At 37.0% G+C, this 23042-nt stretch overlaps 1 protein-coding gene across 1 annotated transcript; it reads right to left on the reverse strand.

Annotated features, from left to right (window-relative positions):
* Positions 1-284: 284 nt before the first annotated feature.
* LOC141434981 (membralin-like) lies at positions 285-20937 on the reverse strand. The gene is made up of 8 exons (XM_074097476.1): positions 20640-20937; positions 19881-20428; positions 17412-17709; positions 13829-13868; positions 12835-13069; positions 11891-11981; positions 778-839; positions 285-351 (listed from the first exon to the last, which is right to left on the reverse strand). The coding sequence occupies exons 2-8, from the start codon at positions 20360-20362 to the stop codon at positions 285-287; spliced, it is 1275 nt and encodes a 424-aa protein (XP_073953577.1). The 5' UTR covers positions 20363-20428; positions 20640-20937.
* Positions 20938-23042: the final 2105 nt, after the last annotated feature.

Below are 23042 nucleotides of genomic sequence, written 5' to 3' on the forward strand. Positions count from 1 at the left end.
ACAATCGCCGAATTGAAACACTTATCCGAAATACAGACCCGAAGCAAATAAGGAAGAAAAAAAATGAACTCTATCTGGCTAATTGTCGACGGATCAAAGTGGGGGAGCGCTAGGTAAATCCGACCCGTGATATTTTTATTTTTCAGTACCAAGTGGAGGTAGGGTGGGGGCGAGGCCGCGGGCGCTATTCGCAATTGTTATTATTACAAAGAGATTGCCGCTGAGCCGGCTCACGGCTCGAGAATTTTTCGCCGAATTAATCTAACAGCCCATAATTGTCATTATTACAACGTGCCCGCTAAGTACGCTATAAGACTTTGGCACTTGCCGTGAAGCCACGCCACCTGCTTGCTAAACCATTATTAACATCGAATTTACGCATACGCATACGCATAAAACAATATATAATAATAATATAATGCATAATATAATACGCATTTGGGACCATTTCGTGACATACGCATTTTTATCTTATTCTATTTATTTTGACCATGTTGTCAGCAATAAATGTTTTCTTTCTTTCACTTGCGAGTACAGATTTGGCGTTGTATTGTATTGTATTGTATTACTCTTTATTGACATAAAAACACATGAAAATAACAGAACACAGGATAATAAGATGTACAAAGGCGAACTTATCCCTTAAAGGGATCTCTGCCAGTTAACATTTGAACGATTGACAGTATATATTATAGTTTTACTTAAACTTTTAGTCTTTTTGCTATTAAAAATACTTGAAAACTTTGAAATAAACAAAATATTAAAGTAACGACCAACTTACCTATGAAAACGAAGATTTGATGGTGGGCGTACCGCAGAAGCATTGAGATGGATACCGTCTGAAACAAATATTACACATTTTTAGAAAAGCCACTTTTTCATAACTACTTTGTTATAATCAGTTTGAGTAGGTCGTACTGAGAGCAAAATAATAAGAATTATTTATTTGCAAACATAAAATAAAAAATTATACAATTTGACAGGGTAAAAATAAGAATAAGGCAGTTGTCTCACCGCCAGCGAGGAAACGATTGGATATCGACTATTTTCTCGCTCAAGAAACGAACAAAAGATATAAGATCCTATGTGAGTAATAGAGACACATATATTAATAGTTGATCGCTGGCTGTTCACAGTGTCTGCGAGAACTCGCTCTTACATCTTTTGTCGCAGCGACAAGAGCTATAAAACTCGCTGAGCTATAGATACTCGCTCAGCGATGTCAGCTTGGCGGCCGCCCCGCACGAGCGAGTCGAGTGGAGCGAGTAATCGCCCGTCGCACTCGAACACTCGCTTACAGTCAGCGACAAAACTACACTCGCTTCTCGCTGCTCACCCACTCGTTTCTAGTTACTCGCTCTACTCGCTTCTCGCTCATCGTCGGCGGTGGGACAAGTGCCTCAAAGCAAGGTCTTGCGAAATCGCAAACCGGCCCAGCTCAGCATATTGTTGGCTGTGTAGGCCAACGTTGGTCTTCCGCTGTGACCGCTTCCTCGTGAAACTCGCTCGCTTCGTTGTGAAAACGTCCTTGTTGCATTTATTCTGCTAGGCATACTTAATGTCAGTTTAATGAGAAGGACCGCAGGGAAGAAAGCCCAGGAAGCAAATCGTCCGCAATTAAAAATGCCCTTGAAGCAAATAGTCATCAACGAAAAATTACAAAAAAAACAAAAGTGTCCCTGATACACTATTTTTAAATAATACACTATTTACATAATACACTATTTTTAAAGAAGAACAAATAAATACATTAATTTATGTTGTTATTTTTCGTTTTTATGTTTGACTATTTAAATAAGATGTGAACCCAACGCCACTATCTAACTAATCGGCATTTACGAGTATTCTACCAACTGAGCTACGAGTCATCTCCTCAGTCCTTCGATCTCTCTCAAAATACATCTTGTAAAAAAACACGTCTAAAATAAATTGAAAATGAGACCTTTCTATGTAGGTAACATTACACATTAACAATATTCATTATATTATGGTTTATATCAATCCAATTTATGAAAAGTGTAAACAAAGACGCCATTTACCCGACCAATGACATTTAGTGATATGAAAACCTAGAACCTAGTGCAAAATCATCAATCTGTTCAGTAAATCGATTAATTTATTAATTGAACAGATCAAAGTACTTTTGTCTATTTTATTATTTATACTACAATACTTGATTTAATTCCAAAACTGTTTATTCAATTATAAAAGCAGTAACTATTTTAATTTTACCGTAAGTAAATAAAAATCGCTATTAAATCGAGCATTAATCGATTTTCAAAATCCACGATCGATTTTCCACCATCTCTACGCTAGTCTATGCTACTACAGATTATACACATGTTTTATTCAAGAAATAACGTCAGGACGAAGATTTTTTAATGAAAATTAAATATTGAAATCAGCTGAATTTTGGTGAAAAAATTGATTATAATTCTAGTTAAAAGACACGAATTATAGATGAATGTGTTATTGATGCGATCCACTGGTGTTTATAGAAGAATTTTGATAAAATCGGTTTGTTTACAATTTATACAGGGTGTCCCAGAAGTACCACGTCACAGTGACACCAGAGGTAGGCCAGCTCAAGAGGAACCTAACCAACCTAACATGACCCCAGTAAAAGTTGCACGGTTTTCGAGTTATTACCGAAATAAAGATTTTTGGGGATACTCCCCTTTGTCTTGACATTTTTAGTACCAGCATCGACATGGAAAGCTTTTAATAACAGTTTTTTATGTGTATCGAATCGTGAATAGTTACTTCAGAAGTGTAGTGTGTTATTTTGTCAGTAACTACCGTAAAATGCTGAAAAAAACTTAATTAATCTTGATTTAAGTTGTCTCAAAAACATGAATTTCAACTTTAACCATCTGCCATGAAAAAAAAATACTAGAAACGAAACAAATAAATAACGTAAATAAATTAAACATGTTATGCAGATTCAGAAATGGTATGACACATGTATCTTACTCCAAGAACATTAGACATTCTTATCACTTTAGCGAAGCCCTATCGAACCAACTTAAAACTGGAACTCCGAAAGCAGTCCCTGCTAAGTGGTACAAAAATGCTGTGTATAGCGATAGCTCATCTATTATCTGATACAATTATTTTGCCAAATGCACGAAGGTTAAATATTAATATTTGTCTCCCTTTTCAAGGCTAGGACCGGATCCTAAAGAACCGGATAAAACCTAACCAAAAAAAAGTTGGAAAATCCCCAACTTTGTCACTTCAAAGTTCAATATTTCAAAAGCGGCTGAAACGATTTTGATAGAATATGTCTTAGAACCATCGCTAGAAAACCTGCTTTCAAATAATAATAAAAACGCATTCAAATCGGTTTACGCGTTTAAGAGCTACGGTACCACAGACAGACAGACAGACAGCGGTCAAACTTATAACACCCTTCTTTTTGCGTGGGTGGTTAAAAACAGGTTTATCTTTCATTCATTTATTGGAATAAATTTAGTTCACAATAAATGTTCAAATTGTCTCCCATGGACTCTCTCATCTTCTAATAAACCAGGCAGGTCGTTTTGCAAAAACTGTAAATAGTTTCTACCATTAAGAATAGGAGGCAACTCGACCGGTCCCACAATTTGTCGATTAAGAATGCCAGTCCACAAATTAATTTTGAATTGGTATTGAGACCGATCTTCTCGTTCTTCATGTGTCTGTGTTGGTTTTCTGTCTGCCAGCTATGGACGTTGTGTAAGTTGAAATATCCATCCCTTTTGCAAGCCGATTCTTCAGTCCACAATATTTCATTGAAATAAATTGGGTTTTAGAATATTTTTAATAGGCTTACGTTTGGCCTCAATCTCGCTTGATGGAAGGCGAAGATGAGGCCTAAGATGGTACACGTTTGTCTAGAAGGTGTCTGTTCACTTTGACCTTAAAGATGTCCAGATTACAGCGTTAACCAAATAATATTATCTAACGTTTTAAACTTTCGTGATTTTCATTAATATTCATAATACCACCAACGGGACTTACCACGCTTACACACATGAGTAATATTTACCTCGACGTTTCGGCAACATTACAGACGAGTGGTCACGAGTAGACTGAAGTGTGGGTGTCAAGTCTGCTAGCAGCGCGAGTCCTTCGAACTACCCTGTATTTTTGCAGTGTGGAGGAGGAGGAACTGAATGAACACACATTTCTAGTATAAACGTAGCTATCATAAGGTCGCGGGTGAGCAAAGTAGGTGATTGTTTCAGTTCATTAATATGAACCTCGGCAAAGTAACGCCTGATTCAATAAATTAGTAGGTAATGTAACATGTTTTTACTTAACAGTGACGGCTTGCGGCATCAGCAAAGTGATAAGAATGCCTAATGGTATTTCAGTAAGATACATGTGTCATACCATTTCTGAATTTGCATAACATGTCTAATTTTTGGCGTTATTTGTTTGTTTCGTTTCTAGTAATTTTTTTCATGGCAGATGGTTAAAGTTGAATTCTTATTTTTGAGACAACTTAAATCAAGATTAATTAAGTTTTTTCAGCATTTTACAGTAGTTACTGACAAAATAACACATTGCACTTCTGAAGTACCTATTCACGATTCGATACACATAAAAAACTGTTATTAAATGTTTTCCAAGTCGATGCTGGTACTAAAAATGTCAAGACAATGGGAGTATCAAAAATCTTTATTTCGGTAATAACTCGAAAACCGTGCAACTTTACTGAGGTCATGTTAGGTTGGTTAGGTTCCTCTTGAGCCGGCCTACCTCTGGTGTCACTGTGACGTGGTACTTCTGGGACACCCTGTATAAATTGGATTGATATAAACCATAAATATAGAGACTCATTCCTTAAAAAAAAGAAACATGATATTTTTGCTAAAGATAATTCTTAGATTAAATAGTTAGTAGTGTGGAGTACAATTTTAACTGCGGAAGTTTTGCTCCCATGACGTATTACGTTTCCAACGAGGACGTTTTGCTATGAGGACCTATCAATCCTAAAAGGTTTATATTTCATTAAAAGGCTATTTTTTTAGGATCATCCTAATTTTTTTATTTTTTCCTTGATTTGTGATGTAAAGGCTTATTTCTTGATAAATTTCTACATAACTCTTGTTCAATATTCTAACAAATTTATTCATTTGAAGGATAAAATCGGGCAGTAACTTTGTAAAAGCACTATGACAAGAGTTTATTTACATAATAGTATGTGTATTGATGAAATTCTGCACCAGTAAAAGACCAAATAACCGTATACGTTCTTGCAGAGACGCGGTTGACCGCAGACAATTAAATTAAACGTGAACTCTAAGCTACAATCTTTCGAAACGCTGCGGTGTTGCACAGGGCAATATTTAGCGATAGCACTGTTACTTAAATGGATTCAATCTGCACTAAGCGTTTCGTTAATGAAATTCAATCGCGCCGGTGCGGCCCAGGGAGCAAATGATGTGGCGAAAAGATTGATAGCGCAAGCGACGCCGTCCCTACCTCCGTACGTGATTCTACGCACCCATTCCGAATCGAACTTTGTTATAAGAAACAGGGTCGACAGTAAACTATTCATACGATTGCAATTTCAATCACAGTCATCTCCCACGTTGTTTATACTATATGGTATACTAGCTTTTGCCCGCGGCTTCGCTCGCGTTAAATTTTGAAGTGAAAATATAAATCCCATTTTATTCCCTATCCCGTGGGAATTTTGATAAATCCTAAAAATAGTTTTTAGCTGTTAGTATAACCTACTTGTTTACCAAATTTGAAGTCTAATAATTATAGTTACGGAAATAGGGTCATTAATTGAAAGTGAAATACAAATCCCATTTATTCACTATCCCGTGGGAATTTCGTAAAATCCTGAAAAAGGTTTTTAGCTGTTAGTTTTACCTACTTGCATGCCAAATTTGAAGTTTCTAATAATTATAGTTACTGAAATAGGGCCATTTCGAAGTGAAAATATAAATCCCATTTATTCCCTATCCCGTGGGAATTTCAAAAAATCCTTTCTTAATGCGCGTCTACACCTATTAAGAAACATATATTCCAAATTTCAAGTTTCTAGACCCAGCGGTTTGGGCTGTGCGTTGATCTATAAGTCAGTCAGTCAGTCAGTTTCTTCTTTTATATATATAGATAGGTAGAGTCATTCAGGATGACGCATGCCGTGGTTCTTATTACAATATCATTAATGTCTAATTTTGACAAAATCACGCCTCTTTGTAGATGGCACTAGGTATAAATGACTAACCAGTTTCAACAACAAAGATGACATGATTATGGCTTCGCTGGACCTAACACGGGACGCCGAAAGATTCTGACTTGGAGGTTGTTTCTTTAAGTTCAATATACTGGATGACTTGGGAGACGCACGTGAGCAGGACCAACGCTACACCTACACTAATTGACACCGGATCGTTCACAATCATACTTACGAGTAAATAAAACCTCCACACTTTTCACCGACACTTAATAGGTGAATAATGGGTCATACCTTTTGTACACAACATTTTAAAAAAATAACGTTAATCTCACTAATACTAGTACGACATAGTAGCCTTAAATAAATGAATCCAGTAGGGTTATTCCTGCTCACGTCTTCTGAATCACGCTGTATAGGTATCGAGAGTATTTCGCAGACAAGCAAGTATTTTCGTTGGACGGTTAGGTCAGGCGGGGCAGTGCAGTGCAAAGAGCGACGCAGCGCAACGGGGCATGCGGGATCCGTGCAATGAGCCGGATTTAATCCAGCTACCGGGATGCTGTTAGTTTTTACAGTAACCGTAAAGCAAAAAGCCGCCGCGCATCGATCGTGCACCGCAGTTAATATTACAAACGCGACGGTTAATTATGTGGGCTCCTGCTTTTATTATCGCCCCTAACAGTGATCGATCAGACGCTAGGTAGGTAGCACATTGTTGTTCCCGAAACTCACAACTTCGAAATTGTTACCCGATTGGTACACTGTTGATGAAGCACTATGAACGACATAACTTCAACCCGTTTAAGCATTGAGCCAGCGCTTGCCGGCGACTTTTGATAACAATATACAACAATATGATAAACACAGTGGCGGAAACTAATGAGAAATAGGGTTTAGCTGCGCTGCTAGTAATATCGTGCGCGATAAAGAGGTAGGTGTGCCTACGTTTATTTTTCTCACCGTGCTGCTGATGTAATTGGAAATACGAAATGAAAAGCATTGCACGCTGGGAATTTATCTGTCGCATAGTTTACTTTGTCGTTTTAATCTGTCGTAATAGAGGAGACTAGCTTTATTAAAATATAGCCGGATGACAGTTATTTGAACGCTAAAGCGAAAGTAATGAATAACGCAATGGTCGGGTCTGAAATTCCTGAAATTCGCTTTGAGCTTTGATGGTACTCTCTCTATGTAACCGGAGACATATGTTTGGCGGTATGCGCGCCGTTCGACAATTGATTAATGCAATTTCTCTGCTTCCTGACGTTAGCCAATTGAATCTGCTTCCGAATGTGTATCGAGGTATCTCTGTTGTCGCACATTAGGTAGGTACAACGCATCCAGGGCAGTAAGCCAACAGGAGAGATCTAAGTATTCTAGCTGAGCTCCTTGTTCTGTGGTAATGCGTCTGAGTTGAGGATACATTCAACATGTCTAAAGAAGTTAATTTCTCGAAGATAGAGGTATCTGTTACTATTTAAAGGATAATCAAGATTGAAAATACAAACTGAAATATAGATGCACAGAAAAAACAGAAAAAACCTAAATTTACACCCAAGATCGTTGCACACGAACACAGCTGTCTACACTCGCCTAGCGCCTCTTGTAAATGTGCACAACTTGAAATTGTCAGGGAACATACTTACCTAGGACTCAAAATAGACCACAAGTTCAACTGGGGTCCTCACATTGAATATGTATGTACTAAGCTAAGATCAATATTGGCAAAATTATGTGTACTTAGATATAAAGTTCCCTATAACACTTTGAGGCTCCTGTATATAACACTTGCAGATTCTGTAATAAGCTATGGTTTAGCCAGTTATGGAAGAACATATAAAACATATTTAAAAACATCTACAACTTGCAATTACGTCTATTGAAAACGATTGTACCCCTAAAGATTAAATATAAATATAAAAACAACTATGAAAATCTATTTAGGTACTGCAGAGTGATGTCCGTATTCGATAAAGTAAATATAGCCATAGTAACTCAGTACAACACTAAAACGCCTCACCTGAGTAAAAAAACAAGACCTGGCTATTTACGTAGTCTGCCTAACTATCCTGCCTATATAAGACCAAGGTGTAACAATATATATGGCCAAAGAGTATGGACGAGCATACTGCCCAGTACTTTAAATGGATTTCCAAGTAAACTACAAATAAAACTGGAAAATGTACCTGGTAATCAGATAAGACGTGTCCTCAAGCGATATTTCCTAACTAAATAAATAAACTACCAAATGTCTATTCCAGGGGCCTGACAGTTTAGTTTCATTCATCGACGTTGTAGCGCTGCCATTTGTATGATATTATTACAATCTGTGGACCGTCGCCATTTCTTTGCTGTCGTGTGTTTTAAACATGGAGTTGAGTGCGGGTATTCACTTGCGTTCTCCTCCCGTTTTGGTCGAGTTGTAGTTCCATGAGTAGCCATCCTCCTCTGTTTAACAATACAATACTCTACTTGCGGTATTGTTTAGTGCGAGTGATATTCCACTGACTTCCAATATGGCAAAATTCAAGTGTTGTGTTGTTGATTGTAATTCAACAAGTGCCACTCACAAACTATTTTGCATGCCCAAAAACGACTATTTACATAATCTTTGGATGTCGTTGCTAGTACCGACTAGCCCTTATTTGCTGGCTTTAACCAAGAGTCAACTGTTGTTGAAACGCGTATGTGAAAGACATTTTGACCATACTCAGTTCGATCGAATAGGTGCGCGGATTCGATATTCGTATCCTTGCCTGTTCACGGAAAAGGAAATGGTTCATGGTGTACCACTCTCGTCTAAGGGTAAGTTTTTCTAACCTTTGCAATAATAGCTCCATGTTCAAAATTTTATTCAAATATAAATTTAATGGAAAGAGACCCTTTAATGAATAAATGATTAAAAACACTTGGTCGTTTTATTTCATAACTTATACGAGTATGAATAAAAATTAAATTAGTACAAGACATCCGTAACTCCCATTTATCGTAGAGCGCATCACTAGCATTGACTGGAGACTATCGATAATGATTATATCGACCTGTGGAAAGCCCTACGACTGTCAAACAAGTACCACAGACTGTAAAATTTAACAGCGCTACAACGTCAATAATAGGAAACAACAATAATTGACTGTCTTATCTGTAGCTAGCTACATATTAGTAATCTGTGTGTCTATTCTACCTATTGTGCTAATAAATAATGTTATATTGTATTAATACTAACAATTAATAATAAAATAATAACTAATTGTATTCAAGCTCCTTAACTCCAATAATCTTTAATACCCGAATTAAGATTAGAAGTTAAGCTATGTAATTTAAACAGAAATAATTTTCAGAGAAATAAACAGTTTTTTTTTTTTTACGGGTACTAGGCAAGGCAACGGAATAACATACTTATAGATATAAACACATTATGTACTTAATTACTTACATAATAAACGTTCAAGACCCGAGAACAAACATTCGTATTATTCATACGAATTAAATAATATATAATTATAAATAATAAATAATTATCTGCCCCGACCCGGGATCGAACCGGGACCTTGAGCTTCAAAGTCAGGTTCTATAATCACTTGGCTATCCGGTCCTCAAATCGTCGTACTAATCAATAAAAACACGGTGTATACAGGATGGCTCATTTCATTTAGATCGGTCAGTATGCGAAAGTCTGAAACTATAAGACATTCTAGGTTCGAAGATCTGTTCTTATGAACCATGTCATCGACTTAAGTAACAAAACAAACTGCATTTATAGACTAAAAAAAACTTGTACTAAGTTCGGGAATCGAACATAGGTACATATTTATATTTGGATATTGGTAGTGTAGATCATAAGCAATAAATGTTACTACGAAACACGATTATTATCTAGAATTAATAAAATGCATTGTATATCATATTCTTTAATAATGTACGTTTTATTTTTCAAAACGACCGGGTTCGATTCACGAACTTAGTACAAGTTTTTATTTTATTTACGAGTATGAATACAGTTTGTGTTGTTGCTAAAATCGATGACATGGTACCTAAGAACAGATCTTCGTATGTCTTATAGTTTCACTTTCGCAAACTGACAGATCTAAATGAGCCAAGAGTGGCACACAAAAATCCTCTTCTTAGGTAGGTAGTAGGTACATAAAAAAATTCCGGCAACAGTTCGCGTGAAGAGTTTTGTAAAAACAAACACAAGGTTACCGTAACGGAGCGCGTTGCGCGTCAGAGGTGGAATTTGGAACCGTAATAAAGTTTGAAAGGGCTGTAAAAGCGCAATAACTGTAACTCGGGGAGAGGGCCGTGATTTTAGTGGCGAAGCAGAGCCACACCTCGCGATACCTATTAATTGATCTGGATACTAGGGTTACCACACGTCAAGCCCGCGGTCAGGGGTTCATTATCAAACTCGGAAATACTACCTCCCGTTTTTTATTTTATTTATTTATTTAGCTACAGGTACTGAGTTTAACAGAAAAGCATAGTTTTGAGTAAGAATCGAACGACGGTTCTTTATCATTCCGTGATTAACTAATTAAAATAATTAACTAATAAAGGATCCACTTTAAAATACGGTAAAGCACGTATCACGGAATGACGAGGAATGAGGACAGGGAAGTATCGCTAAATAGCGTTAGTAGCGTGAGGTTTTTTGACTTTACGATCTTGCTTGCAATTGGTGTGGTTAATAACTAAATTAGAAATCTAGCGATATTTCGACTGTCTTTTAGCCCTCATTGGGTTAGATTCTCAGCCTAAGCTATAGGTACCTTTCTGTTTTTCAATGTGTTCTAGTTTCATAGTATAATGGCAAAACGTGTACGGCTTTTTTATAAAAATCTGTTCATCTTCAGGTGTTTTTTATAAGTTTATTCAAATTTGGTAACCCTGTCTGATACCCGTGCGCCAGCATGTGCCAACATATTGATACTAACTACTGTTGCGTGTTGAATGTTGGCGACTCTTTTCTTAACTTCAGAACTGTGAAACTAATTTTAATCTAAAATCGTCAAATAAACAATATGTTTTAGAATTGTATCAGTCTCAACGAAATTAGTTATAAAGCATAAATTAGCTCGATTCGAATTATAGGCTGGGTTGATGATCAATACATTTCGTAAAAGTAAACGATTTTTTTACAAGTCATTAAACTGATTTTGAAAACATATTCAGTTTAATCATAAAAATCACATAAAAATCTGTATAGCTCAAGTATCTGAGAAATTTGAGCTAAATGACCATTTGCGTTCAACGCCATCTATCATTTTCTTCTAATGGCTATCGTAAAACCAACGTACTGCTTCTAGTCTCGCTACTACGCAGTAGATGGCAGCCAAAAAAAGCAGACGCACAAGCGCACATGCAGTAGCGTACCTTTTAGTGAGCTAACAATTTAAGTTCAGCTATTCGCCGGTAGATGGCGCGCTAATCAAAACTATGACCACGATACTGACTTCGAACTGTCCGCATACGAGACGAAGAAATATAATACACTATTGTGTTTATTGTCAACCGACAGCGATACTTTTAATATGGATAAGAAAAGTGAAAAATCAAATAAACACAATCGCGAGTTTTGAAGAGTTTTGACACACTGAATCTTGGTTGGATTGACAACCAGAGTTAAACACGTGCCTGAAGCTGAACAGACCGGCGCACGCATATAAAAGTGTAATAATAAGAAAAAATATAGTACGAAATACTTACAAATACAAGCATAATGAAGAACGCAGCAATGTAGGAGCTTCGCGCCGTCAGCATCGACACGAAGCGATAGTGCTCTCCGGTGATCACGTTCCTGTTAGAAGACAATAACATCCTTTACAGAGAGCTGGCACAAATGGATTGAAAGAGTAAATGAAAGTATCTGTGCTGTGTTACCTATTTGAATACATTTCATACAAATATGAAAATGTCATGACATGAATCTGTCATTTTCATATGTTAGTATAGTAAGTGGGTCGACTTAAATAATATTTAGCATATTATGAAGCGTACCGCGGCTGCGCCCGCGGCGAATGCAAGTTCTAGTTTGAATACAGCTCTTGTCGTTACTGCGCGTGTTCCTTTATTTCGGTCCTCTCGGTTACCATATCTCCCTACATACTACTAACATCCTACAAATATGACTAAGTTTATGGAACAGTTTGGCAGCCCAGGTTTTTCTAACTCACTACGATATGGCTACCTTCAAAAAGCGAGTGTACCATTTCTAGCAAGGCCGGTATCGCATCTGCAGTTCTGATGTTGCTGCAATTGTCTATGGGCGACGATAATCACTTAAAATCAGGTGAACCGTCTGCTCGTTTATCTGCTATTACGATCCCTCGGGCACTGTGCATTTTTCGGGATAAAAGTAGCCTATATCACTCTCGGGCCCATAAACTATCTCTATGCCAAAAATCACGTCGATCTGTCGCTCCGTTTCGACGTGAAAGACGGACAAACATACAAACATACACACTTTCGCATTTATAGTATTAGTATGGATTTATCATATGAGCTAGAACGTGAAATGACAGTTGGCGGGGCGACATATTTCTTACACAACACAATATACACTTTGCTGCTGTCAGGAGTCATTGGCAGGTAATTTCCATTTCTATTCTAACTAACTGCGCCAATTTCGCTCGTCTAACACGTTGCCATACCTCAAATAGCCTTTGTTATCCTCCTGCTCCGCTAGAGATTTGATAGAGGCCATAAGCAGGTCATCATAACCCAGGAATTCGTCAAGGACGAATCGCGAGAAGGGATCGCCGAAACACTCGTCGCGGCTGGGATCCAGAGTGACGATCTTAACTGGTATCTTGAGACGCAGCCGCGCGCTCGGAGACAGACGGAGGAACCCATACTCGAGAGAGTATTCCAGGATATAGTCGTCATCTAAAAATAATACAAGATATGAAAGCCGTATTGTCTAACGGTCTGGCGCTGGCGATAGTAATTCATCATCTCTTTCTACCATCCTATACAGTGTGAGAGAAAGAAAATGTTGAAAACCATGGTGATTTCGAGTGCGGTAGACAATAAGGCCTCTGGTGAGCATTAGATAGGACCGACAGTATTTCCGTGGGTTGACTATTGGGTTGAGTGGGTTGAGCTATTCACTATAAGCTGCCGTTCCACCTGAACACCACAATATACCAATATCATATCGGACACGACCGTAATCGTGGCTAAACGTAGCTCTTATTTTAGACTAAAGTAACCGCATAGCAATGATATCGGATCTTTGTTGTGAAACTCAAATAGAATCTCCTTTCTCGTGATTTTTTTGTGAATACAGAGAGAGAGAGAGAGAACATTTATCTACACATATTCGATACACATAAAAATACATTAGATGGAGAGAGAAAAATAATAATAATAACATCGAATACGTTACAGATACGACAAATAATGCAATGTATGGGCGTAAATGGAAATTAGCTTGCTCGTAATGCATTGTACGGGCACAACTGCTGTCAACCATACTGTAAAATATGGTATATAAGTAGTACAATATATTTTAATTCATTTCTGTCTTAAACTTTTAAATCTAAAACAGGATATCGCAGTTGCAGTCATGATTATTTACTGTCGTTGGGTATGTGCCCCTGTCTCCTTATCAGTTACTGTAAAAGACATCAATTAATTTATTACCTTTAGAAGAATCATTTGTCGCTGCTTCATCCAATGATTCCTGAGAAAAAAAATACAAATCCATAAAAACTGTAAAAGCGATATATTTAAACACATAAAATTAATATGGGGGTATGTGGAACATCATCATCATCATCCCAGCCTATATACGTCCCACTGCTGGGCACATGCCTCCTCTCAGAACAAGAGGGCTTGGGCTATAGTTCCCACGCGGGCCCAGCGCGGATTGGGACCTTCACACGCACTATTGAATTGCTTCCCAGGTTTGGAAGTGGAACAACTAATAAATAATATATCAACTAAAATATCAATAAACACAACCACGTGTGGTGTGGTGTGTGGTCGCATCGCAGAATTGCAATTGGGTTCAGTTCATGGACTTTATCCTTAAATTATCGTAACGCGGGATACGCAGGTTAAAACGCTTTAGAGCCCCACCCATGATTAAACACGCACTAGCCCAAATTCATGTGGTGAATGACGTATTGGGATAATGAGTGTAATGTCATTAGTGAGCCCATACAATTTATGATATTATGAAACATCCATCAACGAACTTCTGCGTCATAATTATGTGGCTTCATTTCGAGACGTAACTTCTAAGTAAAGATCAAGCACAGTCAACTTCAAATCTGCACTAATGTAAAGGGGTAGGTAAACCTCTTAAATTTCTGCACCGATTTCAAAATATCTTTCACTAGTAGAAAGCTACATTATCCCTCTGATTAATATAAGTTACTTTTATACCGGCAAAGCGTTGTTCTCACGGGAAGCTTGAAGGTGGGCCAATCAACTTTTTTACCGACACTAATCTGTCCGCGACATTTTTCAAACAATTGCAGATTTTTGCCATCCTACGTAAGTTCAACCTATTAAACCGTGAAATATCTTGTTGGAAGGTCGATTTTTTGGTAACGCCAGACAATTTTGGTAACGCAGGAGAGGCCCAAAGTGTCGGTAAAATAGTTGATTGGCCCAGGTGCGTGCAACGGCCAGTATAAATACAATAATATACATGTTTCATATACAATGCCTGTTTATTATGCTTTTTTTCGTAGTGACTGTTGCTTTTGGCTTCTGATATAATATTGTAAATCTGTTTTAAAAAAATATTTACCTCGTTGAGTTTCTTGCCGGATTCTTCTCAGCAGAGGTTTTTCCGAACCGGTGGTAGATTTTTTTTGACATTCATAAGTGCTTGTTATAGCCTAAATTGAATAAAGATATTTTGACTTTGACTTTGACTTTGATGGCTTTTACAGCTTTGGCGGAGAGAGAGCTGACAGATGGGCCGCTTAGCTAGGGGGAAACTTTTCTTAGTATGCCAAAGAGTGCCCGCTGAGCCGATGTCGGACTTTGGATTATAAGGGAGATTTTTCAAGCAATTGGATGTTTACTACATCGTTTCGAAAAGACTACGTTTGTCCTGACTGAGAAGAAACGACAAGAAACTGAAGTCAGGTTGAGGTCTGATGGGAGAAAATCCGTGACGTGCCGATATTGATTGATAATGTGGTCGCTCACGTGTGGTGTACCGTGGGGAACGCCGCCGTCGCCTCCTCCGGAGGGGGCGGTGGGCTGAGTAGCGACAACTAATGCTACCCTGTTATGTTGTTAGGCATTTAGGTACTATATGGTGATATAGTCATCGGGATCAGTGAGAATGTGGCGGGGCGCCTAAATCGACGAACAACTACATTATACTGGTGTAATAATTTAAAGTGGGTTATTTGATGGATTATCATGTTGCGTCACTATTACGTCTGATCGACTATTACAAATGTTTATTTGTTTTAACTAATTCCTACTTCCAGGGCCATACGGGGTCAAAGTAGCTTGGCCAGAATGTGAATCACAGAATTGAATCGTTACTTATATCTAAATAGAATTTAAAAATTAATTGCACATGCGAATTATAAGGTGTACATTTGATTAAATATTATACCTAAAGGATGCAAAGGATATTGGCTTGCACAGTATATTGATTCTTATTTATTTTCTTTTACTTTTCAAATGCATGCAAAACATTGAATTAGTGAGCATATTTATCTGCAATTCCAGATAAAAAATATATTAACTAGATCACGTCTTACGGCATCGCCATAAATAATGATAACAATATTGATATATCATCATAAGTAACAGCAAATTTGCCTCATAATGATACTTCAACAAGGTCAAAGTGATAAAATGCCAAGTAATGGCCGAGAATAATATCAACTGATAAAAATCGGCAAAGTGCAAGTCTTACCAACAAAGGTTGCAACCTCAACACCGAAAGAAACAAGCATAGGGACACCCTTTAATATTTTTTACATAAAACTGACCCGTTTGTTTGACCCATTCACTAATTTTTTTTGACAGTTAAAAAAAATGTTTGTACAGTACAGTAACCTCCTCTAATTTATAGTTTTGCACAAAATTAAAGTTATAAATTTATAACTTTATTTTTGCGTAAAGAGAACACCAACACCTGAATCTAAACAATGGTTTTTTTTTTCGATTTTTCATTTATCATATTCAATTTTACAAACCTACAACAGTAAAAATTGTGATTAAAAAAAACCTAGGTCATAACTATCTAGACTAGCTTATGTTCTTGTTAATCTCGTACGTCATGACATTTTACAATATACTAGTTTACCCGCGGCTTCGCAAGCGTAAACTATTCGATCTGGTAGTTACAATTAAAATTCCCCTAAGAATTCCCAAAATTAATATCGTGGTCTTCATTGAAGTTGTGTTAAGAACTACTGTCCACAATTTCAAGGCTCTAGACCCAGCGGTTGAAATTTCAAGATTTTATCCCTATCCCGTGCGAAAACCGGGATAAAAGTAGCCTATGTGTTATTCCAGACGTCCAGCTACCTACAAACCAAATTTCATTACCTACTCTAAGCGCAAAGGTTGTTATTTCGAGATTTTATCTCTATCCCGTGGGATACCTACCTAGCTACCAAATTTCATCAAAATCCGTCCAGCCGTCTAAGCGTGAAGGAGTAACAAACATACACACACACACACGCACGCACGCACGCACGCACGCACGCACGCACGCACGCACGCACGCACGCACGCACGCACGCACACACACACACACACACACACACACACACACACACACACACACACACAACTTTTGCATTTATAATTTTAGTAGGGCAGTAGGACTACTGACTGGCTAAGCCAAGAATTTCTAGTTATGTGACTTTGAAAATTACTTTAACGTAACTTAAGCCTACATTTGGCATTTATGCTTACAGGTACTTCGTCTTGCCTTGCTTGCATGCTGGACTTAAGAGGTTAAAGTACCTTAAAGGTATAGGTAGGCATAGGAGAAATTCGTGTCTGTGCCGTTGACCAACAGTGGTGTAGCGGTATAGCACGCGGTACGGAATACCGAGGACCTGGGACAGTGTTGGTCTTATTTTTCTGGTTTTTCTGTGCATCTATATTTCAGTTTGTATTTTCAATTTATGACCGACCGGATGACCATAAAAATTTGGAATTGAAATAAAAAATACAAAAAGATTCCAAAAAACCAATCATCTTAAAGGTATTTGTAAATTGAACATTTTCTCACCTCAACAACTTTAGAATCTCTATCAAGATCCTCAACAAGACCCATAATTCCTTCCCAAATGGAGGAGGAAGGTTCCACATCTTCTCCGGAGACAATAGTGGCATTGAGATCATTTTCTTCATCAGGTGCATTTTCTGAATCAGCTTTATTATTTATATATGCTGTTTCCATCACATGTTCCGATGCTCCTTCTTCTACCTCATCATGAATCCGGGTGATGTTACCATAATCAGTACCATCCCGAAGGTATTCATCATCTTTTACATCATCATTGGATGAAGACTCAATATTGATGAACCTGGAAAGTGAAGAGTGCAATTGACAATACTGTTTCCTAAAAAGTGAAAGTATGCTAGGTCACTCATGTCACTTGCGAAAGTTTACAATTGCCTTTTTTGTTTGAAGTTGTATTTTTTATGAATAATTATAATCAGTATGCAGAATTGATTGTCCTATTTATTTATTTTTAAGAAAATGTAGTTTATTTGCTAGAAAACAAACATTAAGTTTTACCAAATTGCCCATGCCACACTAGGCTGAACTCATCTTGTGGGGTTCAATAATGACAGTTACTGTATATACAGAAACAAATCATCAAAATGCACTAAAGGTGTCAATGAATTAAATTCGGGTTTTATTCCGCGTACATTGATTGTAGAGCAGCTCGATATTTCGGCATAGTTGCATGCGCCATGATCACGAGACGACTGGAGAATTTCTGGTATACTGGTATAACTGTCAGTCAGAAAAATAAATCGGAAAAAAAAATTGAATTCATAAAATGAGTAATGACCGCAATAGTCTAAAATATTGAGGCGTTAATGATTTATACATTCTGTTCTTTAGCATTTACATTAGTGACAGACCGCTATCAACCTAGTTAAGTTTAAAATAAATTGGAATGAAAAATTGATCATGTATGGCAGCTGCAGGGAAAAGGTACCCCCTCAGTGTAGTTGCCACCATTATAGGGGTCTGTACTCAAATACATCTGTGTACATTAAGAGTGTTTATACCTGCTGAGCTGGCAACGTTGCATTTTTGATAGTTTTTCCCGATTATTCCATAAAAGTTGAATGAAAATTAAAAAAGTTAATGTGTCTACTCCAATAATTATACATGATAAGACATTTATTTTCTTTAAAAACCTTTGTTTGTCTTTAAAGAATACAAGTCTATAGAACAAGGACCTATAGAACCACTGAAGCTCACTTAATAGGCTACTTTTTACCACAGAAAAGCGGAAAGATCTTGTGGTTGCAGATACAATTTTGGGCAACAACCAGTATTTTTTATTTGATGTAAAGGATAAGATAACCATAGACAACTCTGTGACTGTTAGGAGCATTTTATTAAGCTCAAAACTGACCGAACCAAGAATTAATATTTTTGTGACGGGAAATTATATTTCAATAAATTTAATATTGTAATCTCATTTAAAAAATTGTACTCAACATAGTAGAATTAGCAGTTACTTACAATTGATTTGTACTTTATGAAGTGTGGGAGGACTTTAGGAGGTTAAAATAATAAGCTAGTAAAACCTTCATTGACACACAATTACTTCTTAATTGTATTAAGGTCTCGAACATTATTTTGAGGTCACTTTTTTCAAGAACTGTCAATGACATTGAAAATTATTGCAAGCTTTGGCTAAGGCCTATTGGCTTAAATCAAACCATTCTAAATGTCATGGTCACTTTGCAATATGCAAGGTCCTATGCTGCAAATGAATTATTTTTTACTATTGTACAATTATTGGTATATAATAATCATTAATTAAGTAATAAAAATATGAATAATTTAATTCATATTAGAAAAATAATTCGCTTTCAAGCAGTATTTTTACAATAAAATAATAAATTGACATTATCTGATGTCGGTTATACTATTTTTTTAACTAAGTATGCTTATAAAAGTGAAAAATAAATTACTTTTTTTTCATTTATACTTGACTTTGGCAAAGCCAACACGAAGAGTAATGATTTTAGCAGTCTATGTATGTTTGTACCTATTTACATATATTCCACTGTAGCATCTAGACTACTCATCCAGTTTTAATAAATAAGGTGTCATTTAATTTTGTTTTCTCAGCAGTCCCTTGACCACAGTATTAGAAAAATGTTAATATCTATTTATGTTTTGTGAATATATTGTAAATGTGAGCATAGTTTTTCAAAAACAGTAGGTACATGCAACACTGTTCATAATGACACTGAAGGGACAGCAATATTTGGTGGTTGTTATCAAGCAGGCAGTTTGGTGGCAACCTAATATTATTGATGTGCAATGTTGATAAAAAACTTTTTTAAATTGAGTTTCAGGTAAATTTTGGAATTCCCACACATAGCTACAAAAGAAAAGAAAAATAACCAGTGTGTTATTTTGGTACATAAGTGTTGAAGCAGGTGTTTCTTTCCTATAAATGGTTTTGACTGTATTTCAATAAAGTTCTTTGTCTACACTTACCCTTCAGTGGCTAGAATTCCGAGCATTGAATTGAGTTCATCCTTATCTTTTTTAAGTTTATGCTCCTTCGCATAGCTCTGCTCAATACTGTAGTCATGGGCCGGATTCCTCAGAATCTCCACTCTCAAAATTCCATCTCTCGGCCATGAATCTTTGACATGATTCAAACAAGTTGTAGGTGTTCTTGAAAATGCTATATGTATGTAAGCAAGGACGAAAAAAGCAACAATCGCTTTCAATAGCACAAGAAACTCAAAGAATCTCCTCACAGGCCTGGGAAATGTCCGTGCATAGGCCACGGCAAATTTAAAAAACAATGCATGGAACAGCCTTTCTCTTACATTAAATAAAGGATTTTGATTATTATTCCTATTTCGATTCATAGTGGCGTTGACTATGGGCCCTCCAGGCAACAAGTTATTTTCGGGATTAACTCCAGGTGGCAAGTTATTCATAATCTGTGGGCCTCCTGCATTACTCATTGCTCCAGTGTTAACACAGACTTGTTGATTTCCAGCACTATCTCAATCGCTTTTTACGCATCCCACCTATAAGAAATTAAGCGTAGAGATAATTCACAATCACAAATTAACCTCCTGTCACTGATAGAGGACATAAGTCCAAAAGTTGCCAATTACGTGGTGCAGGTTTTGATTAGTACACTGTTTGTTGTCAGGCTTCTATAATTTTTGAAATAATTTTGGCAATTTTTGCAATATTCGTATCAACAAAAAATATCCGTAACGTAACGAAACTGACCTCTGTTATGGAAATTATTATTAAAAGCAAAGCTTTATTACTTTATTTTAACTTTAAACGCGTGTAATATTTTAACACATAGATGTTTTTAATGAATAACACCTGGTTTTTAGCATTTAACTCTTGGACACAAGTCACTTTCTCGTGCGAAAATATGGATAGGATAAATAAGTGAAACTGTCAAATTCTTGACATGTCATTGGGTAAGGGATTGAGAAGTTTTTAGATCTTGACCATGGAAAGTTTGTAGTGCAACCATAGACATAACTACTTTCACTGAAAATAATATTTCATTTCGTATTAAACAACACTTAAAACCATGATGACCATCCTAACAAACAAACGTGTGACTTGCAAAGGATACAGATAATACAAACAATTGTCATATAAAAAAAAAACCATGAGCCGCTTGATCAAGTTGCTCGTAGATGGCGCTAAGAAGCGTTTTAGTCTTAAGTTTTAGTGAAACTGATGGCAAAAAAATTAAATGAAGGTAATGAAAATGAAAATTATATAATATAATATATACTATGTTATAAAAATCCCCGACGATCTCATTTCAAAGTTGTAATGTCTCAAAATTGTATATTGCATTGTGTGTTGTAATTTGAAGACGCATGAATCTTTAAGATCTTTTTATAAGGAAACAGGTATGCTAACTCTGCCGTCGCTTTATGTTTTTGAAATAATCATATATGTTAGGAAGAACATAATAATATGTGATTTTCCCACTAACGTCGATAAGCCAAAGGCTACTAGAAACACAGGGAATCTTAAAATTCCATCTTACAGACTGGCTGAAACCAAAAAGCCGTTTCTGGGAAATGGCATAGGTAGACGTTTTTATAATAAAATTAAAAAATATATTACCAATGAAACGGATACATAATTCAGATCTATTGTCAAGATCAAGAAGACATTAATATCTAAGGCGTATTGGTTATTATTACAAAAAGGTTGCCAATGCCAGCTAATAATAAAATTAAAGGTAAGATGGTAAGTACCTCCTACCTATGGCATGGCAGTAGAGGCGTCTCTAGCCCATGTAGCGCCCGTGTGCAAACCAAGTGCAAACATTACCTCAGCGCCCCCTAGTAGTAGCTCGCAGTCGCCTCAAACTGTCAATTTTCCCCAATGGAGTATAAACTCTATTGCTTGGAGATTAATCTGAAGAAGAAATTGGTCGGTTTTGGATACCATGATGTGCTGTTGACTGTATTTAGAATTATACAGGGTGTTCTGGTGTTTACCCTAGCAAACCAAAACGGGCTTGTTAAATCAATTTACCAGAATCGTTATTTCCTAATTCTTTTTTGCCCAATAGATATGCGTTTTACTGAATCTTATTTTTACAATCGCGTTTTTCCCAATTTTAATCGACACAGAAACGTAGGTAGATTTACGTTACCTATGTTAAGTTTGCATCGGCCCAAAGGGCCAAAACTACACAAAAGTCTCCGTCGTCACTGTGTCTGGGTCGATTTTGATTGGGTTTTCCGCTACTGTGAAAATAAGAAATAACGATTCTGGGAAATTGATCTAACAAACCAATTCGATAAATATAAGAAGAGCTAAGCGGAGCTCTTTTTATTTTACGTTGGTCATTGAAAGTGCCGCAGCCGGCCAACGTCCGTAGCGAGCGGCGCTCGGCGCCCCCTAGGACCGCTGCGCCCGAGTGCAACGCACACCCTGCGCCATAGGTAAAGACGCCTTTTCACTATGTACCTACTGAAAGTAGGTACCTGGGCGACCGAGCTTTCCTTTTTTTTTGTTAGATTTTGTTTTTTTGGAGAAGATACATATTTGTTAAGTTTTATAAGTAACTCGTAAACTAAAGTAAATAAATACCTAAACGAAAAGAAATTGAAAACATATCGCATCCAACCCAAATTTGGACTTTTAGTTTACCTACAAGCAGCGGCGGCCTTACCCATTGCGAGGCTCCGGGCGGCAGATCTTTGCAACGCCCTTTGTCCTTTGTAAATTTGCTTGGGTTGTTGCGCGAGGCCCCTGCAAGAGCGAGGCCCCGGGCGATTGCCCTGTTCGCCACCCCCTAAGGCCGCCGCTGCCTACAAGACCGCGTTAATTAAAAGTCCAATGGCGTGTACAATTTTAACAACAAAAAACGTTATAATTCGAAAACATAGATTTCATCATAGATAGATACCTACCTACTAAGTTAGATCGCCCCCGATAACCCCCACAAAACAAATTTCGTTGCAATCGTTAGCGACGTTTTCTAGATCTCCGATATACCTTAATAAATATAGGTACAAGAATTGCTCGTTTTAAGATATATAGAAACAAGAAAATATTTTTTTCTCCATATAATTTATTGGTACATTATAATAGCTAGCTACATATAACATATAACACTAGTAAGGACCGATTACGTACCTACTA

The sequence above is a fragment of the Choristoneura fumiferana genome, chromosome 14 (genome assembly GCF_025370935.1).
Source record: "Choristoneura fumiferana chromosome 14, NRCan_CFum_1, whole genome shotgun sequence".
NCBI lineage: Eukaryota > Metazoa > Arthropoda > Insecta > Lepidoptera > Tortricidae > Choristoneura > Choristoneura fumiferana.